This window comes from Electrophorus electricus, chromosome 2 (genome assembly GCF_013358815.1).
Source record: "Electrophorus electricus isolate fEleEle1 chromosome 2, fEleEle1.pri, whole genome shotgun sequence".
NCBI classification, from domain to species: Eukaryota; Metazoa; Chordata; class Actinopteri; order Gymnotiformes; family Gymnotidae; genus Electrophorus; species Electrophorus electricus.
The window spans coordinates 22,104,626-22,127,046 of NC_049536.1; the positions used below are offsets into that span (position 1 = coordinate 22,104,626).

Sequence of the window (22,421 nt, forward strand, 5' to 3'; positions counted from 1 at the left end):
GCCCAAACTAGACAAAGGGATACGAAGGAAAGAAATCAAGGAAAGATCGATGCAGAGGCAGAGAGAGACTGGAAATGAGGGCGAGAGAGGGAGGACGAAACTAAAAGGTGCTGACAGGAGACTTTAACTGCTCTCTGTGGCATTCCCCTAACCGGCCGCTTCAAACCCAGAGCCAAATGTCACAGCTTTCCTCAACACCTCGTCTGCACTTCGCCGTCACTCTCTTCTGATGCGCTAAACCCCCCCCACCCCACCCCCCACAAAGCCAGCAGCTTCTTCATAAACCCCCAGTAGCTAGCAGCTTCATATAACCCCCCCACCCCACCAAAGCCAGCAGCTTCTTCATAAACCCCCAGCAGCTAGCAGCTTCATATAACCCCCCCACCCCACCAAAGCCAGCAGCTTCTTCATAAACCCCCAGCAGCTAGCAGCTTCATATAACCCCCCCACCCCACCAAAGCCAGCAGCTTCTTCATAAACCCCCAGCAGCTTCATATAACCCCCCCCACCCCACCCCACCAAAGCCAGCAGCTTCTTCATAAACCCCCAGCAGCTAGCAGCTTCATATAACCCCCCCCACCAAAGCCAGCAGCTTCTTCATAAACCCCCAGCAGCTAGCAGCTTCATATAACCCCCCCCACCCCACCAAAGCCAGCAGCTTCTTCATAAACCCCCAGCAGCTAGCAGCTTCATATAACCCCCCCACCCCACCCCACCAAAGCCAGCAGCTTCTTCATAAAACCCCAGCAGCTAGCAGCTTCATATAACCCCCCCCACCCCACCCCACCAAAGCCAGCAGCTTCTTCATAAACCCCCAGCAGCTAGCAGCTTCATATAACCCCCCCCCACCAAAGCCAGCAGCTTCTTCATAAACCCCCAGCAGCTAGCAGCTTCATATAACCCCCCCCACCAACCCCACCCCACCAAAGCCAGCAGCTTCTTCATAAAACCCCAGCAGCTAGCAGCTTCATATAACCCCCCCCACCAACCCCACCCCACCAAAGCCAGCAGCTTCTTGGTAATGAGGCTTATTTTCATGACAGGCACAGGAGAATAGTCTCTAAGGAAAAATCACACACACACTCACACACACAACAAGGCGAGCCAGTGACGACTGTCCAGGTACACTCACTAAGGTCTGTTTTGTCTAAGCTCTCACGAAGTTGTACCGCAAGCACAGTAAGACCCCGGCACCTCACATACCACACAGACACGACTCCCCCCACTGTCATTTTAAAACTATTCTAACAACCATAACCGCTTCTCAGTTTTGCCTCGGAAAAAAAAAAATGACTCTAGTGGCCAATTTAACACTAGCTTCCTTTCATCCAAAACTGAAAGCGACCAAACTTCCCAACTATTACTCTAACCAATAAAAACTGTTACATAATTATTTGTCAAAATGTAATTACTCTGAGACTCTACTGCAGGCAAGACCTCTATGCCACAGTTAGCTCTCACCAGTCCTTTACATTAACGTTCAGGTTTTTTATTGCAACCGTCACATTAAAACCTCTAAGTTATGGTCACAGTTCCAATCTATTCCTAACTGTCATTTTGGCGCGCAAATAAGGAATTCAAGGCCGATTAAACGGTTAGCATTTTATGTTAATTGAGTGAAAGGGGCTTAGATGGACGAGCTAGGGCAGCCTGTCATTCCCGAGTCCCCGGTTTCCGGCGATAATATTAGCCGTAATCGTTTCATGGAGTGCTTGCCTAAAATCCCTCAAAACTTCTGCTAGCTGTCGCCTGACGGTTTTCACGGACAAGCTCTAATGGAGGTCTAGTGACAGCACGGCCAGCTTGAAATAAAATAAAAAAACACCCGACACGGGTTGGCACCTTTCGCTCGTCTCCGCTCACACAGAATCAGCAGTCATAACGCAATTTATCGCCACAGAAAACCATTAAATAAATAAAACCGTGAGATAAATATAGATATAGACAGGTAGGTAGGTATTTCGGTAGGTACTTTTAGGCAGACAGCGAGAGGGGAGAGAGAGAGAGAGAGACAGAGAGAGAGAGAGAGACTTAGGATTTTTAGTGAGATTCCTGAACACTTCACCCAGAGGATCCAAAGAGAAGGCTTCTGCCAACTCTGAAATATTTCTCTTTGGCGCAGCTTCGGCTGGAGGATTTCGCCGCTTTAGCAGGCACGTGCCCCCTGCTCTCTGAGCTCGAGCGCTCCGCTTGCGCGCAAAACCTGATCGCGCCGTCGAGCGCGCGCGCGCACATGCGCATGCCGGCGGACACGCAGCGTTAAAATGAGTGGAAATCCCCACCACTTCCCAACTGAGCAGCGGCAGCCCGTGCGACCGTGGTGGGGTTCACAGCTACGCCGGGAACACTCACGTCGCGGAATCTGTTCCAGTGCTTCTCCTTGTCGTACTGGGACACGCTACTCAGCCACTTGTCATTGTCCGGCGGGTTTCCATTGTTGTGGATGCCGACTGCCGTCTCCTCGCGCTTCCCCTCCGCGCGCAGCAGTAAAGCCGCGATAGGCAACAGCAGCCTGTAAAGCATTACCTAGAAGAATGTTTAAAAAAGCAAAAAGAGGAGTGAATCTCACGTGGAAGTGGGGGTGGTTGCGAATGAACTGGACAGACACACAGATGAAGATTCAATATTCTGTTGTAGTTGCTCGTGAAAACACATTTGAATTTCACTTAACAATACATTACGGACCCTTTATAACTACAGGACTCTACAGGAGTCCCAAAGCTAGTATTAGATTGGAAGGATTATGAATTCTCGCAATATTTCACTCTAATATGATTACACCGGTTAAAGGGGAACACGGTAACTGCAAATCGGAGCAGCTGGAGCACGAGAACACGATTATAGCCCTCGAGCTTCTCCGCACCCCATAAAAACATAAACGTTCTCAATCAAATCAACCTCTCCTTCAACGCAACCCCCGTACAGTCCTAAGGAGCGCGTTTGGTAATCCTCTCATCTCGCGCTTCTGTTAATTAACTCAGCTATCCCGTGAGCTTATTTGAACTCGTTTTACTTACCTTGGATGGCCTTCGTTCGGCCGTTCGGGGAAAAGTAAATGCAAGTTTCTGCACGGTGCAGCTTAAAACGCGAAGTTCGTCGCTGGGACTGTTCCAAGTATCCTACCAAAGTGGACTGTGCGTTACCTACGAACTGCGCAGCTACTCTGAATCCAACCGGGAGAAGCGGCGCTTTGCAAGGGAACGGTGACCGTCTCCTCCCACTCGATAACCCCGTCTCTGTGGCTCCTCCTCCCTCTCTCTCTCTCTCTCTCTCTCTCTCTCTCTCTCTCTCTCTCTCTCTCTTGCTCGCTCGCTCGCTCTTGCTGACTGATTGATTTAGAACAAAAGGAGTGGTGCATTCACTCGGGAATAAACGCGGCTCTTTAAGACGAGGTAATATCCAGGTGGTGACTTTAACCGTTAAAGCCTGCCGCGGACACGGAAAAGGAAATCGATGGGCCGACCTAAAAGTAACATCCACTTATTCCGTGGTCGCGTTAACAAACTAATATCGGCTCACGTTGTCATTTGGAACCAGCCTTGTTTGTAGTAAAGCCGAAGTGGAAATTATATGTTTAGTCACAGTACATTGGCCGCTGTTACGACCAGTGCATTTGGGTTTAAAAGTCAGACGAAAACACCTTCTCATAATACATTCTTGGTGTGCAGTCTGTTACCTCGTTTGGTCACCTATCCTGTCTGGATATTGCATTAATATTTATCACGGTGAGCCGCGGCCGATTTTTTCTTTCTGAAAGCGCGGGAGCTGTCCTTTCAGCACCACGCTCCGGCAGGCCTTCTGAGAAACTGCCGCTAACGGAAGAACAATTATAACATCTACGGGTTTCAGTACAGGGCATCGATATGATTGATGTGCGTATTGTATTGTGCACTCGGATAATTTCGGAATGTTTCAAGATGTGGTTCTGATTATGTCAGGTGGGGAAAAATCCCCCTTAATGCATATTCGAACCCATCAAAAATAAATTCATCCTTGCAGAACAAGACTCAGCTACGTGACTTGAGGCCTGTGTGGCGTGGTAATAACAGGAAGTGGATAATCTTTTCTTTTTTTTCAAAGCTGTCTGCACCGGATGGTGCGTTAATCCGCACCCACTGGAGCATAGACAGCGCCGAGAGATACCGGTAGTCCGGTGGACTCCAGACAGCTATAGTTTTATACCGACTGCAAGAGACGTTCGTAAAGAGGGCGCGAGTGAATCTTTAGAAGGTGGAAAGCAGGTTCCCAGAGGGACGTGCTCGACGGTTGCCGGTTCCGCAGGGTGTCCTTGAGCCTCCGGGAAACACGGGGACGTCTCGCGCAACTCTGGCGACGCGGAAAAAGGCAGCAGCTGGCACGCGCTGGGCAATCCGTTACACTGTTCGTCACCGAGGCGAGAGAGCGCTGCCGTTTGGCAGTCTGAGTCTAGAATGTGTCGCATTCATATAAACGTATATGATTGGCAGATCTGGTAAATTTTCGCTATCGCAGAAGATCGTTTAAGATGTCAGTCTGATTTGCCATTGGCGTGTAATTATCTTAATGCGCGCTGAAGAGATCCGTGACGACGACGGTACTGCTGTAAAGTGCTGAAAAAGAGAATGTTGAGACGGGTATAATTTTTTATTTTAATGACGGACGAGACAGAAGCATTATTTTAACCTATCGTAATGACAGGAAGATGACTAGTGAATTAAACTTTCTACCGAATGACATGCGGTGGCAATATTCACTCGCGCGGCCACGGCTGATAACTTTAATTGGAACTTTCAGTTGTTCAGTCAGGTGCGTCGCCATGATAGTGGGAGCGGGTTTCACATACTCCCCACTCTGAATAATGCTATTTAATTATTGCCTTATCAACACCTTTATTTATTTAACAGTACATTATGCCAATGTAACTTTACCAGCAACAGGCATTTTTAAGGTGGCGTAATTAATTTCAGGCGTTGGCTTTCCTGAGAAAACGATCTCCAAGAACTATGTAATATGAAAAATTAGAAATCCCATGCATATGGACCAGCAGATGGCAACATGGTGCCCCCTGTCGGCGGCGGAGTTAACTGACGCTACGGATTTTGCTCACATCTCTGCTTCCGTCTCAGCCGACCCGATGACTGTTTGTTTTAACGAGGAATAAAATTGAACGGCTGACTCGACCAGGATCTACACTGTACAGCGAGCGTTATTTACACAAGGAAGCCTAGTGACTTATTCAAAGAAAGACTGCTGATTAAACAAACAGATCTGCATGTGTCTGAAATGTTTAATACATTCTTACATTTGCACAGTGTGTCATGGTACTGTAGACAGATGATTGCATAGAGGGGGGAGAGAGAAAGAGAGAGAGAGAGAGAGAGAGAGAGAGAGAGAGAGAAAGAGAGGGAAGAAAATGACATAAGGTTTGCATATTAAGTTTTGGCAGTAGTGGGACGAGTCAGTCCAAAGTGAAGGTCAGATATCCATGCAAGCTTCCTCTGAGAGTCATATCACATCTGTCCATTCTCTTGTTCCACTCTAATTAATGGTAATACCACGTTCTTTTTTAATTCTCTTTGTCTTACTGGCCACATAGGGCCTTCACTAATGGGAAGCGCAAACCTGGCAGAACTGGATTATGCATAATGCGGTGTGTGTCCCCCCCCCCCCAATCTCCCCGAGTCCCTTTTTCACCAGCGGTTACTCTTGGCAGCCACATCCTCATCCATGATTCGTGGAAGACGGCCACTAGCCCCGCCTTCTAAGTAGCCGGGCTTCACAGCAGGGGCTTCTTGGAGTTTCATCTTATTTTTTGTCAGATCTGGAATCAGGGCAGCAAACCCATAACAGTGGGGAGACAGACTTTAAGCAGGCACAATGTGGACAAAAATGACTGCATTCAGATTATTGTGCTACATATTATAATTGCAATATATAAACCTTTATTATGATCTGGTGAAAAGCCGACCTGCGTTAATGTGGACTAATCTGTGGTTCAATAAAAGCACCTGCAGAACACTTGACTGAATCCCCAATTACAACTATACTGGTCTACATGCTCACCACACACAATTAAAAACAGGAGCAATAGCGATTAGCAAATGACACACTGTGCAGTCCTAGTGGGCAGAGAAAGATTACCTGTATTACATTAATGATCTCATTTCCTTCCATTTTCAGTTGGAAAGCACCAGAGCTGAGGTGCAGTTGTTGAATAGCCCTATTCAGATCCCTTCTGGATGTCTACACCAAACCAACAGTCCTCTGGGTGTCTACACCAAACCAACAGTCCTCTGCTAAAGTGCTTACCAGAAATAGTCAGGAGCATCTTCCTCCTTGCTCCAAATGTGGACACACCCACTTCCTTCAGGTCCTCTTCAGAGAGAGTGAGAAAGGTTTGAAAATCGATCTGACGGAGAGATAGACGAAGAGACAGAGAATGAGAGGAAGGGAAGGAAGAAGGGAGGGAGAGAGGGATGAGAGAGAGGAATGCAGGGAGCGAGTGGGACAGAAAGAGAGAAAGTGGATCTGTGAGGTTCTCTGGACAATTTAATGAACTATATATTTACAGTGTCTTTTAAAAAAATTTTTTTTTTTTTTTTTTAAATAACATAGGGTATAACTTCAGGCTTCTCATCTGTTTTTAAACAGGTCCCTAGATGGATTTTTCATAAGACAGATATATTCTTCCCTAGCAAAATTATATGTGTGTTTGTGTGTGTACCTCTTGCTCCTGGAATATCATGGTGTATTTCTCCAGGCCTAGCTGCATCAGTAACTCCACCAGATCGTCTTTAAGATGAGGACTAGGAGATCTGCCCATCAGTGATCTAGACACACCTTCATAGTAGTTGTTGCAGTTCAGGTATCCCTCAGCTGCAGGCCAAAGGTTAAAGGTTACAAGGTCACACCTAAGAGGCCAACATTCAATATATTAAAAGCTATCCTTGGATATTATATGATATTACATTATTACTCATCTGTAACTAATGCCTCCTGCCATAAGGATGATAATTTCATAATAGTTTTCATGTTATATTTTAATGGACTGATGACTAATGGTTTAATGGAAATAATGACAACTGACCCAAGACTAACTGGCTAGCATGGCTGAGCACAGAGAGTCCAATGCTTTCAGAGTATGTGCTGTTTCAACATTGTTAAGTATGGTATTGTTACACACTGTTAGCTCAGCAATACTGGGGCCTGTGGCTGGCTTGGTCCCTTTCACCTCAAACACATCTCCCATTTGAAAAACATGGAATCCTCATTCATCCAGCAGGAACACGGAACAATGGAACCCTCACTCATCCAGGCCGGTGCTTTTTACCAAACGTTGGGAGGAGTGATCGAGGGCATTTGGTTTCCGGCCCGAGCTTTGGTGCCTCTTGCAGTTCCAATGCCCCCACCCAACCCCCCCCCGCGGCTCACTAAAGGCAATCCTACATGACTGGGAGTAGGAGGGGAGGAAAGACACATCTCCTGCAGGCAAAGACGCCGAAAAGAACCCGAGCCGATCAGAGCAAAGGCTGTGGAGTCTCGGGCTGGCTGCCCTACACTAGTGCAGGGAACCGGAGCACCCAGAGCACCCAGAGCACCCTTTACACTCCTGAGTGACGGGTCTCCTGGTGATGTCTACACAGCCTCCCTGCTGGGGAAAGGCCTGGAGGCCGGGAGCTCTCTGAAGGTGTGGAGCTCCAAAGCCCTTACAGGAAGGGCTGAGCGAAGCGTGAAGCACAATGCCCCGAGGTAACAGCACTCCAGGGAGGGAGAGCACAGGCATGGCCCAGCTCTGTCTCTCCCCGAGGGCAGGACAGGCAGGACCAGCAGGACAGGCATTGTTAAGTGGTACATTGAGGAAATGGAGAGATAACGTAGGTGTGTCTGTGTGTGTGTGTGTGTGTGTGTGTGTGTTTCGCAGGCTTACACTATAACTGCACAGATTCATATGAGCTGTATTTGACATGTAGTGGCATACATATCTGACATGTACTCACACCTCTCAGACACACCAACACACACACACACACACACACACACACACACACACACACAGGACACTTACATGTCTTTTCTGTGTGTCCACGAGCAGACGAGGAGCTGAATGCAGTCATGGCAGAAGACGAGCAGGAGAAGGATGTAGGAGAGGAGGAAGAGGAAGATGACACAGACGATGAAGACGCAGACCCTCGTCTTTCTCTCCAGTTGTCAGAGTCGCTCCCACTACACAATCTCTCCTTCCCGCTCTGAGAGCTCCATGGCTACATCATGCGTGCGCGCACGCACACACACACACACACACACACACACACACACACACACACACACACACACACACACACAAAATCTAATTCACTCCATTATTGCTTTGTGGTAATGGGCATTACTCAGTCAAAGCTATTCATTCTATCCTCTTCAAGCAAAGATACCAATTAGCTTGGTAATGTGCTGAATCTATTCAGTACAGAAACAGAGAGCCACAATATCAAATGTCCTACCGATATAATTCAGCACATAGCTCAGTGTGTTTCATTCACATTCTACCCCACCACCAGTCAGAGCCTCTCACACCAACACACCGCATTTCAATTCAGTATTTATTACAGTTTATTCATTTAGAGGAAGAAGCTCATTACAAAATTAACAGGGCGTGGGGCTTTAGCCAATCACAGTGTAGTAAAGACCGCGGTGTGAGACAGGGATGGACAGAACGGTGGAATAAATATGACAGTAATGTGGTTTCCCCCTCTCACACTCACTCTCTCTCTCTCTCTCTCTCTCTCTCTCTCTCTCTCTCTCTCTCTCTCTCTCTCTAAGAGGCAGGGGCAGGGGTGATTGCTTTTCTGAGCTACTCAACTGGCTTTGCTGCACTGCATGGCAATAATGACTTTTCTTATTTCATTTATTATTATCGTGTGTGTGTGAGAGAGAGAGAGAGAGAACGAGAGTGTGTGTGTGTGTGTGTGTGTGTGTGTGTATACGGTCCTTCAGAATATCCAGGCCATTAGAGCTAACCACTTTAGCTCAATCTCCAGGTGAAGAATGTGCCCTCTCTCCCACTGAAACAAGTCGTGCATGGAGAGAGTGTCGCTACGGAACACTCGCGCCCCTGACCTCAGCGGAGCAGGCCGTAATAGAAGCCTGCTCACGCTGCCATGGTAATGTCTGCCGTAGTTCTCTGCAGGCCAGGGGAGAGGAGGAGTCCACCTAAAATGGATTAGGAGGGACGGTGGTGGCTTGTGGTTCCTGCCTGAGAAATTGGTGCAGATTCAGCGAATGTGTGTGTGTGTGTGTGTGTGTCTGCATGTGTGTGTGTGTGTTTGTGTGTGTGTGCACACGCGTGCCTGTGTGTGCGTGTGTGTGTGTGTGTGTGTATGTATACCTGTTGATTACTGAGGTAGGATCTATAGCAGCGGCGGCTAACACTACGTAGCTCCTTTACAGCTTCGCTGGGCATCGACTTGGAGAAGCCCAGACCACTCCAGGTGTCAGTGGGGGTCCGCACCTCTGTCACCACTGGCTTCTTCTGCATGGCTGAAACACACACACACACAGTAATTCAGTAATTCCAATGGTAAATTAAAAGCCCAAACAGAAACCCAGATTTAAAGTGGCACTGAGCAGGACTTCTAATTGGTTTGTGTATGTGTGCTGGTGTACTTTGGCAGTGTGTGTGTGTGTGAGAATGTGTGTGTGTGTTACTGTGTAGCAATTAGACAGCCTTCTGTCTGAATCCCTCTGCATTATTAAACACCTGAAACCTAATTAAACATCTTAATGAGAGAGAAACGTACTGTGATCACTCTCTCGTGCGTGCTCTCTGATGTACGTGAGTTTCTGCGATTGCGTATGTGTGTGTGTGTGTGTGTGTGTGTGTGTGTGTGTGTGTGTGTGTGTGTGTGTGTGTGTAGCAGATGGTTCATTCGGACTCTGTAACTCGTGATTCCATTAAGCTCCTCTCTGGGAGCACCATCACATTTGGCACAGACCAGCCTCCAAAAAATGACTCATCCTCCATGATGGACAAACATTTAGACTCCTGTGAGAGTGAGTGAGTGAGTGAGTGTGTGTGTGTGTGTGTGTGTGTGTGTGTGTGTGTGTGTGTGTGTGTGTGTGTTTGCACGTGCGTGCGTGTGTGCATGTGCATGTGAACGAGCAGAACTTGCCAGTCCATGAGAACAGATGCATGTGACATCTGAGTTCTTACTGTGTGTGTGGGTGCATGTGTGTGCATGTGTGTGTGTGTGTGTGTGTGCGCATGTGTGTGTGGGTTCATGTATGTGCACAGTTGTGCACATGTACGTGCATGTGTGCTTGCATGTGAGCTTGTGTGTGCATGTTGAACAGGAGGTACTCTCAATTTATTATAACTCTGCAAAGTGTCAGTGAAATAGGTCCCCTCTGTCCCCTCTTTGGCTTATTACGATGCTTAAATGGGTCCCCCCTGTCCCCTCTTTGGTCTAGCATGATACTTAAATAGGTCCCCTCTGTCCCCTCTTAGGTCTAGCATGATGCTTAAATAGGTCCCCTCTGTCCCCTCTTTGGTCTAGCATGATGCTTAAATAGGTCCCCTCTGTCCCCTCTTTGGCTTATTATGATGCTTAAATGGGTCCACTCTGTCCCCTCTTTGGCTTAGAATAATGCTTAAATGGGTCCCCTCTTTGGTCTAGTATGATGCTTAAATAGGTCCCCTCTGTCCCCTCTTTGGTTTAGTATGGTGTTTAAATGGGTCCCCTCTGTCCCCTCTTTCGCTTGTACTGCACCTTTAAGGCATTTTGTGGCCTAGTCACCATGATGAACCCCAAAACAATTCAATTATGATCTCACAATCAGTGCATGAGAGTCGTCCAATCACAGTCCACTGAATGTCAATTCCTCCTACAGAGCTTATTGTAATATAAATGCAACTTTGATCATTCGCAGTTACTGCAACACTGAAGTAATGTTGTCTTGGTTTCACTCTTCTGAGAACGTGCCTTATTTGAATAGAAATGCAGCTTTTTCGATTAAAAATGCAATTTGGCAGCTGTGTGTGCAAACAAATACAACAGGCTGAACGTGTAAACATAATGCAGCGCAATGGTCCATTGCCATGGCGAAATGTCAAGACTTGAAAGCAGAAAAAGAAAGAAAGAAAGAAAAAGAGAGAAAGAAGACTGACCTTCAGTCGCAAGGCGTTTCTTCCTCTCGTACTCCTGAACCTACAAGAAAAGGAAAGTTCAGTCTGTACTGGGGTGTGAGCTGAGTCTCCCTGTTTGAACATCGCACAGAAATGTGTGACCAGATCAGAACATGTCCATGAATACCAAATCAATGTCCGAGTTCCAAACTTAAGTCACACACACACACACACACACACACACACACACACACACACACTAAAAAAACCATTAAAAAAATAATGCTCCTTCTTATTCATATATTCATAAATATATCCTGGCAGCCCTCCAGCATTCTGATATACACTGATATAACATATAAGCCATCAGGGCCTCTTTGGTACGAGTAGAGAAAGGTCAGCTCTCTCATCACCTCTCGTCTGCCTCTTTCAGACACAGTACCACGTGCACGAGGAAGACGATGAATTCCATGCATTTGTGCAGCATTTGAACTGCTAATAAGTATGTGTTCAATAGACAGTATTCAGATCCCTGAAAAAACAGGCATGTCAATGTCTGTAAAGCACTCAACATCTACTAGGTGGTAACTATATACAGAGAGAATGAGAGTGATTGAGAGATTGAGAAAGGTAATAAAAATTGTGTAGTATGCAAAGCTTACAGAGAAATAAGATGTTTTGGATATCAGCTTGACATCAAAATTGACAAAAAATGGCTTTTATGACAGCAGACACTTGTTGGAATAAGTAAAAATACATGTTTATAGGTACATTTATGTATCGTTGTCATGAGGAGTTCTGTAGGCGTCATGTAGCGTTCTAAACAGTGTTGTACAGTAAAGTGTTACTATAAAGTATAATTCACACATATATACACACACACACACACACACACACACACACACACACACACACAGTGGGGTCTTCATTTAGCATCTTACCACATTGCTAGAGCTCGAGTCCAAAGAGGGAAAGACACGAAGACTACATCGTCTGTCTCTGTTAAAACTCAAGGCCTCTGTCTCCATGTTCACACACCTGCTACACAAATGAGTGAACAGATTTCAGGTACAGCACCATTCTTAAAGTGAGTCACAGACAAACTTGTGTACTGCTCTGAACAAGCTCCACTCTGAGTTGATAGAGTTGTTTTTGTGGACTGCAGCATTAAGTGAGCTGGTGAAAATGAGTGTTTTTTTCTGTGTGTGTAATTATGGTACTGGATAATTAAGGTCATCTAAGGAATGTTTGGGTTAGGAAAAGTGACAGATGGATGGATGGATGGATGGATGTATGTCTCCAGTATGAATTTCAATGATAGATAATCAATGTTTTACATGTGAGCTGAGGGTAACATTAGTCTAGGTCACTGCAGTAAGAAAATGATACACACACACACACACACACACACACACACACACACACACACACACACACACACGTCATCCTACAGCCAAACCCCCACTGAGACAGTGACAGCGACTGAAACCTGCAGCTCCGGCTGGAAAATGTCACAGTTAAAGTAGCTCTTCAGGAAAGCGTGAGTAAAAGAACCCCGCCTCCCCCGCCTCCTCCGCCTCCCCCGCCTCCCCCGCCTCCTCCGCCTCCTCCGCCTCCTCCGCCTCCCCCGCCTCCCCCGCCTCCCCCGCCCCCTCCCCCGCCCCTGGACTGCGAGAGCTGCCCCCGTGACCACAGGAAGGCCTGTGACGGGCAGTAATTACAACCTCACAAAGCCATACAGCAGGATACCACACAGTAGTGTATGCAAAGAAGCAACCTTTCCTTTTTTGCATTACACGTGTACCCGAGTGTCTGTGTGTGTCTGTTTTAGTGATGAAAAGGAGGTGGGGAGTGTTTTCTTCCACTACTACAGTAGAGCAGACTTCACCACGAACTCTGAGGATCCATGCTTGCCATAAATTTTACCTTGGAGATGTCTGTGATGTCATTAACTGCCGTGACTCCTGGGTCGAGTCCACAGTGGCCTCCAATTGGCTGTTCCTCCTAGCTGACCCTACAGGCTGGACAGTGACCTCTTTGATCTCAGTGACCTCTTGCTCGCTGTCTGTGTTTGCAGATGGGTCTTCATTCTCTAGGATCTGAAGTAATGAGGTGGCTGTGATGGCTGTTCTGAACACTCGATGGTATAATCATTAAAAAGACTTTGAACAATAGTCTCTTAATTGCCAGTTTAACTGAGAATATCCAGAAGGAAAGGTCTAAGTATTTTCACTGCTGGAAACAATAGGCAAATTTACACCAATTATATAGCCACATTAAACTCCTAATAGGACCTGAGTGTAGGAAGGTACTAATCTTTATTCAAACCTTCTCTAGTTTAGTGTCGGCCACCCTCATTCCTATTCGTGCCTCATCCATGGGAGCAGCCAATCCAGGTGGGGTAGAGAGGCGGGACTTCACAGGGGCAGCGTTAGACACTAAATCTGATGTGGGGACAGTGGCTAAGATCAAAAATCAAAGAAAGTGTAAGAGGAAGACAAATAAAAAATAATACATTAACTCTCTCTATACCAGATATGTTAATGACACTTTGGTACTACTACATGTGTATTTGAAGATCTCCAACTGTTTGTATCTTCTTTCTCCAAGATCCACCCAGGAATGGAATACAACACATCCTGGCATGAGCAAAACCTTTCTGGATGTTTCAGTGAAATTATTTGATTTATTATTTAAATATCATCATCTATCATAAACCCATGGACTCTCGTTCCTATTTCTAGTACAGTTCTACACATTCCAGGGCCTGTAAAAACTCCATCCCTTACTAACAACTATAGACTTAAGCACATTTGCAGTGAGAATGAAGACGTCCTCCAGAGAATGGAAGTATGGAAACGTGAATCATTTCAGAACTGTGGGTTTCCTGAGGAAGTCATGCTTGGGTTTTACCTGTTCAGAGAGTGGGTGCACCGACCTATAAACAATCAGCTGTTAAGACAACAAGAATTCCCTTTGTGTTGACTTACTATCCTAAAAATAAAACAGTGGCTTGGCAGATTATACATAAATACTTCAGGATTCTCCAGAATAACAGAGACCGCATCCCTCTTTAAGGATGCTCCACTAATCTCCTACAGACGACGCAAAAACATTAAAGACATGCTCGTCAAGAGTAAGATAAATGACTGTGGTACTGTAGCCTGCAACCGATGTGCAACATGTAAATGTATTAACACAGCCACTAAAATAACTGGAACTAAAGGATCATCACCCATTCCTCATCATGAGGAGGGAGTTTTATTCGCTACTGTTTAGTGCTAGTTTTTATTGTTACTTGTATTTCTGTTATAACCTGCATGCCCTGTTTGTCATCATGTGCTTTTGTTTGTTTGCTTGTTATGTATTCTTGAATGCTCCGCGTTGGCTCACTGACCCTGGACTGTTCTAATGACTCTGATTATGGATTTGCCCTTAATAAATGTCTTCTCATAATGTGCAATCGCTCTACATTACAGTTACTCTCCCAGTTTGGGGGTCGCAGCCCCTGGCGCTCCGATCACCATGGGAACCACTGTTGCCGTCACCTTCCGCATCTGTTCCAGCTCTTCTCTCAGCCCTTGGTGTTTTGTGAACTTTTCATGTTACTTGTTCCTGATGTTGTAATCACATGGGATTGCATCACACGTTGTGTGCTGGATTGTCTCTGGGGCATCTTTGCACTGCCTGAATCTGGGGTCCTGCTTGGTGTGGTAGATCCCGGCCTCTACTGATCTTGTATTCAGAGCTTGTTCCTGTGCTGCCATGATTAGTGCCCCAGTGCTGTCTTTTAATCCAGCCTTTTCCAGCCATTATTCAGATTTTTCCATATCAGCCACTTCCACTTTCTGCCAGTGGTACATACCATGCAGGAATTTATCCTCCCATGATGGTCCCTGTTCCTCCTCATTCCCCTTCTCCTTGGCTTTCTGCTGTCTGATGTACTCACTATGCACTTCATAACTAGGGGCCAGCATCCTAGGGTACACCTAGATCTTGATTGTTTCATCCTGGATAATGGCTCTGACGATGTCTAGTCCTCTGCCCTCTTCCTTCCGCTTAGTGTACAGTCTTAGAATGTCTGCATCAAGTATCTGTCCCCACTCTGTGGGGGAACTCCGAGGGTTCAGGCTGATGGGCGGTAGTTGGATGGAAGTGCCCACTTTCTGGCAGTCCTTCAGGATCAGGACTGTCCAGCCATCAGTTAACCATTCAGGGTTGGTTCAGTCCATTTGCAGCTGGTTCATGTGTGCTGCCAGGTGCTCATGAAGAGCAGTCAGCTTCAGCTAGTAGACGTGGACCATGTCAGGGCCTGGAGCTGTCCAGCTCTTCATACCTGAGACCCTTTCTTGGATGTTTGCTAGCGTGATGGTTACTGGATCCTGTTCAGGGAGGTTGTGTGGTCTGCTCTCAGGTTCTCTAACCACTGGGCGTTGTTGTGGTGTGATGCCGCCTTCTCCCATATGCTTTTCCAGTATTGCTAAATCTCCAGCTTTGGTGGGACTGTTCTCATGCTGTTACCATGCCACTGAGAGTACACTTTGGATGGCTCCCGTTTATCCTCCTGGCATCTACTTCTGTTGTGTACCTCTTCAAGCAGGTAGCCAGAGCTGCTAATATTGGCTTGGCAGTCTCCAAGGCCTCAGGTATCCCACATCCTCTGCATAGACCCTATAGCACTGGGCCTGCTTGTGCAGTAACATTCCAACACTCCTCTATTCTGCACTCTTGTGATCCAGACGACGTACAAGCTGGTGAGAGACACACCAGCTTGGATGTTGCCCTGGTCAACGTGATACATGTCAGATACTGGGGGACCAGGGCAATCTGATGAAAAGTGGGTTATTGGAAGAAATGCAAGTCACTCCTGGAGAATAGAGGACTTTTGGTACTGCACAAGCAACCCCAGTGTGAAGTGGCTGGCTGTCTCGGTGGGTTATACGAGCAAAGTGCTTCTGAAGTTATACGAAGTGGATCATGCTTATATTAGAAAAAGAAGATGTAGAAAACACACCATTCATTCATTCGTTCTTAAGTTGCAAGAGTATAGATCAGTGTAGATCAATATTCAAAATTGGAGCAAAGTACACAGAGTTTCCAGAGAAACAGGACATTTCGGACAGAGGTCCTTCATCAGCTGTGCAAGCAAAGTGCAAAGGACCCCTGTCCGAAACTTTCCGGTTCTCTGGAAACTCTGTTTACTTTACTACAATTGTGAATATCTCTACATCTCTTACTACAGTCCACTACAGTTGCTCACCTGGAATCTTCTTCAGATATTTACACTCCAGCACACGGCCCTACCTGTGTCATTTAGATGAAGCTGTTGTCTTAGCATGTTGAGCCAGTAGCCTGTAATTCCATTGTTGACCAACAGAGGGTCCATGCATAATTTGGTTTCCATGGAGACCTCGCTAGAGTTCTTAGTTGTCATGGAAACATCACAGGATTCTAGTCCTAGCAGGAGACTTCTGGCCTTGTATAGATTCAGTATGTTCCTCTCCAATCCCTTCACCACCACTGACTGGAAATTAAATTGCAGTTTTGTAGTCATATAATAATGTGGGATTCATGGCAAAGTGTATACTAAACTACACTAAACACAGCTCAGCATGTGACATGCAACAAAAAATTATACAGGATAAAAATCACACTGATGCAAAAGGATAAACTTTTTTTTAGGAAAACAAAGTGTGCGACTAGATTAAAGTGAAAATAAAATTACAGAGCTAATTTTCTGTAATATGAGATTGATCTGCTTAGCTTTCAGTGCATTGTGAGTAGTGAAGTACCTTAGCGGCTTGTTTGACCTTTGGTTTGACACTGATGAACACGCTGAGATTCTGCATCATCTGTGCAAGTCTATGAGGATCTGATTCACCCTCGTCCTTAATTTCAAACATCAAACACACTGGCAAGCAGTCCTACATGAGCACAAAGACCCAGAAAAAATCAGACCAAACCAAATGATCACAGAGGAGTGGATATGGTACAGATAACTGTTAAATCTGAACAGGGATATGTTTTGAGAATTAAGACCTTCTCATACATGTACATTAATATGTGAAATTATTAGGGAATAATCTGTGAAAAAAACATTACACAAACTTGGACACACCACATGTTCTCGTCTATAATTGGGTCTGGACACACACATTTATTTATGCGATTTTAGGTGTGCACGCACGCACGCACGCACACACACACGCACGCACCTGCAGCTGCTGTCGTGCGAGACACACCCCGTTGGCAGTGCCCTGGATGAGCAGGGCAGGTGTGTGCTGCGGAGCGGTGAGGTCAGGCAGTACGATCTGTGTGTGAGTTTGGTGCATCACGTTGAGGAAGTTGGCCCCGTTTTGACCCAGCAGGAACAGGTGCTGCTGTGAGGTCACATCCAGCTGGGTGCTTACCATCACCCCTGTTACCCCGGCAACCGCTGCCGCCTCCTGGCCCAGGAGGAGCTCCATGAGGACACAGGTAGCCTTCTACAGGGGTCAAAAGGTAAAGGTTACATCATGTTGGAAAGACATAAAACTTGTGTACAATGTTTATACGATGGAATAAATAATACCACATAAAGTAGAAAATTGTATGTATTTACAATGGTTATTATAATGATTACCTGAAATGGGGGTTGGGAGGGTGAAGTGTGTTTCCTGTAGTGTTTCCCCATACAGATAAAAATGGCCTCAATTTAAATGTAGAAATCTGTATGTTCATTTCAGATCTAGTGTGCCGATGTACAGATCCACACAACCTGTGTTACTGTCCCATGCTGTATCTGATTGTGTGTGTTTTATTATATAACTGTAGGTATCTGGTGTTCACATGGCTCGTGGACATCAATATGTGTATGTGTCTGTATTTAATCAGGCACTTAAAACTGCATAAATGTGTATGTGACTGTGTATGTGTGTGTGTGTGTGTGTGTGTGTGTGTGTGTGTGTGTGTATTTAACCAGGCACTTAAAACTGCATAAATGTGAGTGTGAGTGTGAGTGTGTGTGTGTGTGTGTGTGTGTGTGTGTGTATTTAATCAGGCACTGAAACTACATAAATGTGTATGTGTGCGTGTGTGTGTGTGTGTGTGTGTGTGTGTGTGTACTTAATCAGGCACTTAAAACTGAATAAATGTGAGAGTGAGTGTGAGTGTGTGTGTGTGTGTGTGTGTATATAAGCAGGTGAGGGAAGCGTGTGTTTTACCTTCACGGCAGCACAGTTCCTCTGGAGGCCCCGGACCACGCAGGTGGAGCAGCAGAGTTTGGGTTGAGCTCTGAATGTGACGCTCACCCCAAATGCCTGTGCTACATGCTGAACCAGGGGGGACCCCGCATCTGTAACAACCCCACCCACCAGGGTTAGGGGCAGGTCAAAGGTCAACACCAGAGGCTGCAGCTCCTGAAGACCACAGCAAGAGCTGAGGTAAGTACGGTCCCACGCCAAGCCAATTCTGTCTGCTGTGTTTTACATTATCGTGCGTCAGATCAAAACAGAGCATATGTCTTCAGCTCCTACCCAGAGCTCTTTAATGAAAGATTATGTTTGTGTGATATCATCAGTGTGCAACACTAACTCTTATGTGTCTTCTAGCAGACTCCACCCCTTGCACAGGTCCAGCGATGGACACCTTCCAAGATGGACAGAAGAGACAAAGGACACTCAGCACCTAACTGGTGCATCCCCCTTTTATCTGATTTGACGAGTCACAGTTGCTATGTAACACCTGGTTTCTAGGACCCTCTGCATGGAGACTCATACCTGGTTGCTCTTCTCTCCAGTGGCACTATGGCGGTTTGAATCAGGGAAGTGGATGTGACAGGAAGTGTCCTCCATGACCTTTTTAATGTTCCCACCCCCTTTACCAATCACGTGAGAGTGTTCGGTATGAGCAACGTCCATTTTCAGAGTCACTTTATTGACCTGGGAGCAGTGTGAAACAACATCATACTATAAGACAACGTCACCAAAGAAAACACTCACATCATGCTCACTGTACACTCACCTTGGTCTCCAAGAGTTCCAGAATCTTCCGCTTGGCCTCGAGCACATCGTCTCTCCTTCCCTCCACTTTCACATGTGGATCTGGAAACACAGGCCAGCCACAGTATGACACACAAACCACAGCCAGCCACAGTACGCTAAACCACAGCCAGCCACAGTATGATACGATAAACCACAGCCAGCCATAGTACGACACACAGACCACAGCCAGCCACAGTACGATAAACCACAGCCAGCCTCAGTAGGATACTCAAACCACAGCCAGCCACAGTATGACACACAAACACACTGTATGCAAGGTCTGTAGAAAAGACCAGAGTTCTTAAAGAATGAGTGCAACCAGTCAGTCATCAAAGGAGCTTAACGAATCATCATGTATGAATGCAGAATCTATAAGCCAAACCATCTGAAAGGGGGGATAATGACAGAATTCTAAGATGAACAAGAGAGCAGAGTAATGGAATGGAATGGAGGACAAGACCCCCCTCACCTCACCTCACCCCCCTCACCTCACCTCACCCCCCCTCACCTCACCTCACCTTTCTTTGACTTGGCTCCAATTTTCAGCTTTGATGGCCATTTCACCTGAGTAGAAGTTTCCCTCATTACCTATAGAGAAAGAGGTGTAGGTGTGTGTGTGTACGTGTACGACAGGAGACAGTGTCAGAAAGAGATATATATGTGTAAATGAGAGAAAAGGGTAGACGTGTGAGAGACAAAGAAAGGATATATCCCCTCAATACATACTCACACACGCATGTAAGAATGCACACACACAAACACACACACACACAGAGAGAGAGAGAGACAATAATCTATTAGCATTTCAAAGCAACACCTTATTATCCTGTAAGACAGACAAAAGGGCACTCAGAGCAAAGTCACTTCCCCACAGGAGTGTAAACAGATTGGGAATGCCCATCACTGGTCAAAGCCCCTCCTCACAGCCCAAGCCCCGCCTCACGGCCCAAGCCCCGCCTCACGCCCTGCCTCCTTTAGTCCAGGTGGCAGCTATTTCTCCATTTGCAGTTCAGACAGGTTGCCAGGTCCTCTCACCTTTTCAAAGAACTCCTCTCCAGTCATGCCGTTCCCTTCTGAAGGGGCTGCAGAGAATATAAACAGACAAAAGAAAGGAAAAGGCCTTGGATTTGAATGAGGAGAATACTGTTAGTTTTATTCTTAAAATAGCTATTAAAATAGCATAAAATATCAATATTAAATACTGACTTATTTTGTCAGTCACAAGGTCTTATAAACTAAATGCATTAAGGTTTTTGGTCTGTGTCTTCTGTGAACATGTGGTGACAATTCAAATTTGCAACGTGTAAAACAGAGAAGTCAACATTTAACTTTAAACAAAGAATTTAAATACATGGACAGGCAGAAAAATTAATGTGTGTGTGTGTGTGTGTGTGTGTGTGTGTGTGTGTGTTCAAGGGTTAAATGCAGTGAAAGGGAGCAGTTCCACACTGACATTTACAGGGTTAGGGTGGACATCATTCTCTTTTCTTTTTCTCACTTCTCATCACCATGGGTTACACAGCCTTGCCTGTAAGAATGGCCAGACTACTAGTGTGTGTGTGTGTGTGTGTGTGTGTGTGTGTGTGTGTGTAAGGAAGACTTCCAAAAGCCAGTTCTGAGAAACAACGTCAAGCCGGCAAAGGTATTTAACCAGCAGCCTTACTGACGCAAAACCATTGCCCTATGAAAACATACATTCACACACACACACACACACACACACACACACACACACATACACACATACACACATACACACACACAGTTTCAGATCACAGCCATTGCCACTAAGCTAAGTCTAAGACATCACATACCATGAGTGTGGCATAAACCCATCTCTCACTCTCCATCACTCTCCCTCACACTCTCCCCTCTCTCACTCCCTCATTCTTTCTCTCACTCTCTCCCCTCTCACTCTTCCCCCTCACTCTTCCCCCCTCACTCTTCCCCTCTCACTCTTCACTCATTCCAGCTAACTGCCAGTTCACCATGTGAGGGCTTCACTCAGAAGCTGTTCTTTTTCCCCCACAGTCATGCTGATTTTCTCTCCCAATCCCAGAGAGCAGGAGGGAGCCGATCTGTCCCAGCGCTCCTCAAAACACAACCCCTCATCCGTCACCGAGCTGCTTCCCTGCGATAACACCCTCTCTCCCTGCAACGGTACAGCCATCGCCACACTCCTGCCAGTCGAACAGCGCCTGGAGGGCTTGCCCGAGTATGCGCGGACACACACACACACACACGCACACACATGCGCACGCACACACACGTGCACACACACACATGCGCACGCACGCGTGCACACACACGCATACACACACGCACGCGCGCACACACACGCACACACTCCCGCCGTCAATGCACACCATATCATCACCTGGCTGCTGAATGTCAAACCTGTTCATCAAGACACATCACCGCTACTGAGAGGGTTTAAAATGGCAACATCAATCACACAGCCATAAAGGCAGGTCTACTGATACTCCAGTGTCCAGCTCAGGACTTTCTTAATGATGGAAGTTTCCAAGGCTCCCATCAGTCTACAGCCACTGGATTCAATCAAAATAAGAAAAGAAAAATAAGAGTAAAAAGAAAAAAAACTCACCATGAAGCATGGTTTCCAGTTTCCTCCTGTCAATGCGGAATCTCTCCTCTATCCACTCCTTATCGGAATCTTCCCGTTTCTTGGGCTCAGAGTCCATCCCGGAATTCCCTCCTTCATCATCTTCCTCCTCTTCATCGTCCTCTGTAGTCCCAGCCGGAAGCTTGGTGCCGTCTGGGTCCTGGTCTGAGCCCGAGCCCTTGTCTTGATAGTGTTTGGGCCCCGGGAAGGACTCAGGCATGAGCACTTCAGGTACGAGAGGGTCCATAGCAGTACCCTTCATACTGCCGGCCATGGCTAAAGTGTGTATGGTGGGGGACCGTGCGTGTGTGTGTGTGTGTGTGTGTGTGTGTATACAACAGCGTGACCAAGGAAACAAGAACAAGAAGAAAAAAAAAAGGGGGGGGGGGCCCTCTAGAGCAACATACTCTCACACACACATACACACACACACACACAGAGAGAAGAGAGACATGGGGGAGGCACAAGCACATGAGGCTCACACACACTAAACTGCTGTGAGAAACAGGAAGAAGAAAAGTTGTGACCCAAAGTGAAGCCAAAACAAGGTACAACAGCGTTGGTGATGTTGTTTTAGAAGTGACATTTAGCAAGTACTTAATATAATTTAAAACGACACACTTCAGTCAGACACTCAAACCTCACTTACGAACAGCCACTTACAGAACTAACAAACTGA

At 46.4% G+C, this 22,421-nt stretch overlaps 2 protein-coding genes across 11 annotated transcripts in view; both read right to left on the reverse strand.

Moving 5' to 3' along the window:
* Positions 1-3,214, reverse strand: part of spock1 (SPARC (osteonectin), cwcv and kazal like domains proteoglycan 1) — a 183,893-nt gene extending 180,679 nt beyond the window's left edge. For all 8 annotated transcript variants that reach the window (XM_027007199.2, XM_035523812.1, XM_027007197.2 and 5 more), the window contains exons 1-2: positions 3,018-3,214; positions 2,353-2,526 (exon numbers count right to left, since the gene is read on the reverse strand). In XM_027007199.2, the coding sequence (XP_026863000.1) occupies positions 2,353-2,523 (171 nt within the window). In that variant the 5' untranslated portion in view covers positions 2,524-2,526; positions 3,018-3,214. The remainder of the gene's footprint in view (positions 1-2,352; positions 2,527-3,017) is intronic.
* A 2,034-nt stretch (positions 3,215-5,248) lies between these two features.
* bicc2 (bicaudal C homolog 2) lies at positions 5,249-22,049 on the reverse strand. 3 transcript variants are annotated; one of them, XM_035535151.1, is made up of 19 exons: positions 21,725-22,049; positions 20,155-20,201; positions 19,638-19,707; positions 19,100-19,179; positions 18,856-19,017; positions 18,671-18,724; positions 18,301-18,495; positions 17,314-17,583; positions 16,891-17,022; positions 16,403-16,622; positions 13,427-13,542; positions 13,025-13,197; positions 12,040-12,139; positions 11,141-11,180; positions 9,362-9,513; positions 8,045-8,240; positions 6,704-6,855; positions 6,289-6,388; positions 5,249-5,800 (listed from the first exon to the last, which is right to left on the reverse strand). In XM_035535151.1, the coding sequence occupies exons 1-19, from the start codon at positions 22,014-22,016 to the stop codon at positions 5,670-5,672; spliced, it is 2,682 nt and encodes an 893-aa protein (XP_035391044.1). In that variant the 5' UTR covers positions 22,017-22,049; the 3' UTR covers positions 5,249-5,669. The 3 variants fall into 3 exon arrangements, with proteins under 3 accessions (XP_035391044.1, XP_035391036.1, XP_035391034.1); XM_035535143.1 differs by having other exon boundaries at positions 12,040-12,136; positions 13,427-13,560; XM_035535141.1 differs by having other exon boundaries at positions 13,427-13,560.
* Between the last annotated feature and the right edge of the window lie 372 nt (positions 22,050-22,421).

Coding starts and splice junctions, on each gene's coding strand:
- bicc2 (XM_035535141.1), bottom strand. CDS start 22,016: ATGGCCGGCAGTATGAAGGGTACTGCTATGGACCCTCTCGTACCTGAA. Junction 19,180..19,637: donor TGGAGCCAAGTCAAAGAAAG/GTGAGGTGAGGT, acceptor CTGTGTTTCCAG/ATCCACATGTGAAAGTGGAG. Junction 8,241..9,361: donor CCTACCTCAGTAATCAACAG/GTATACATACAC, acceptor CGCATGATGTAG/CCATGGAGCTCTCAGAGCGG.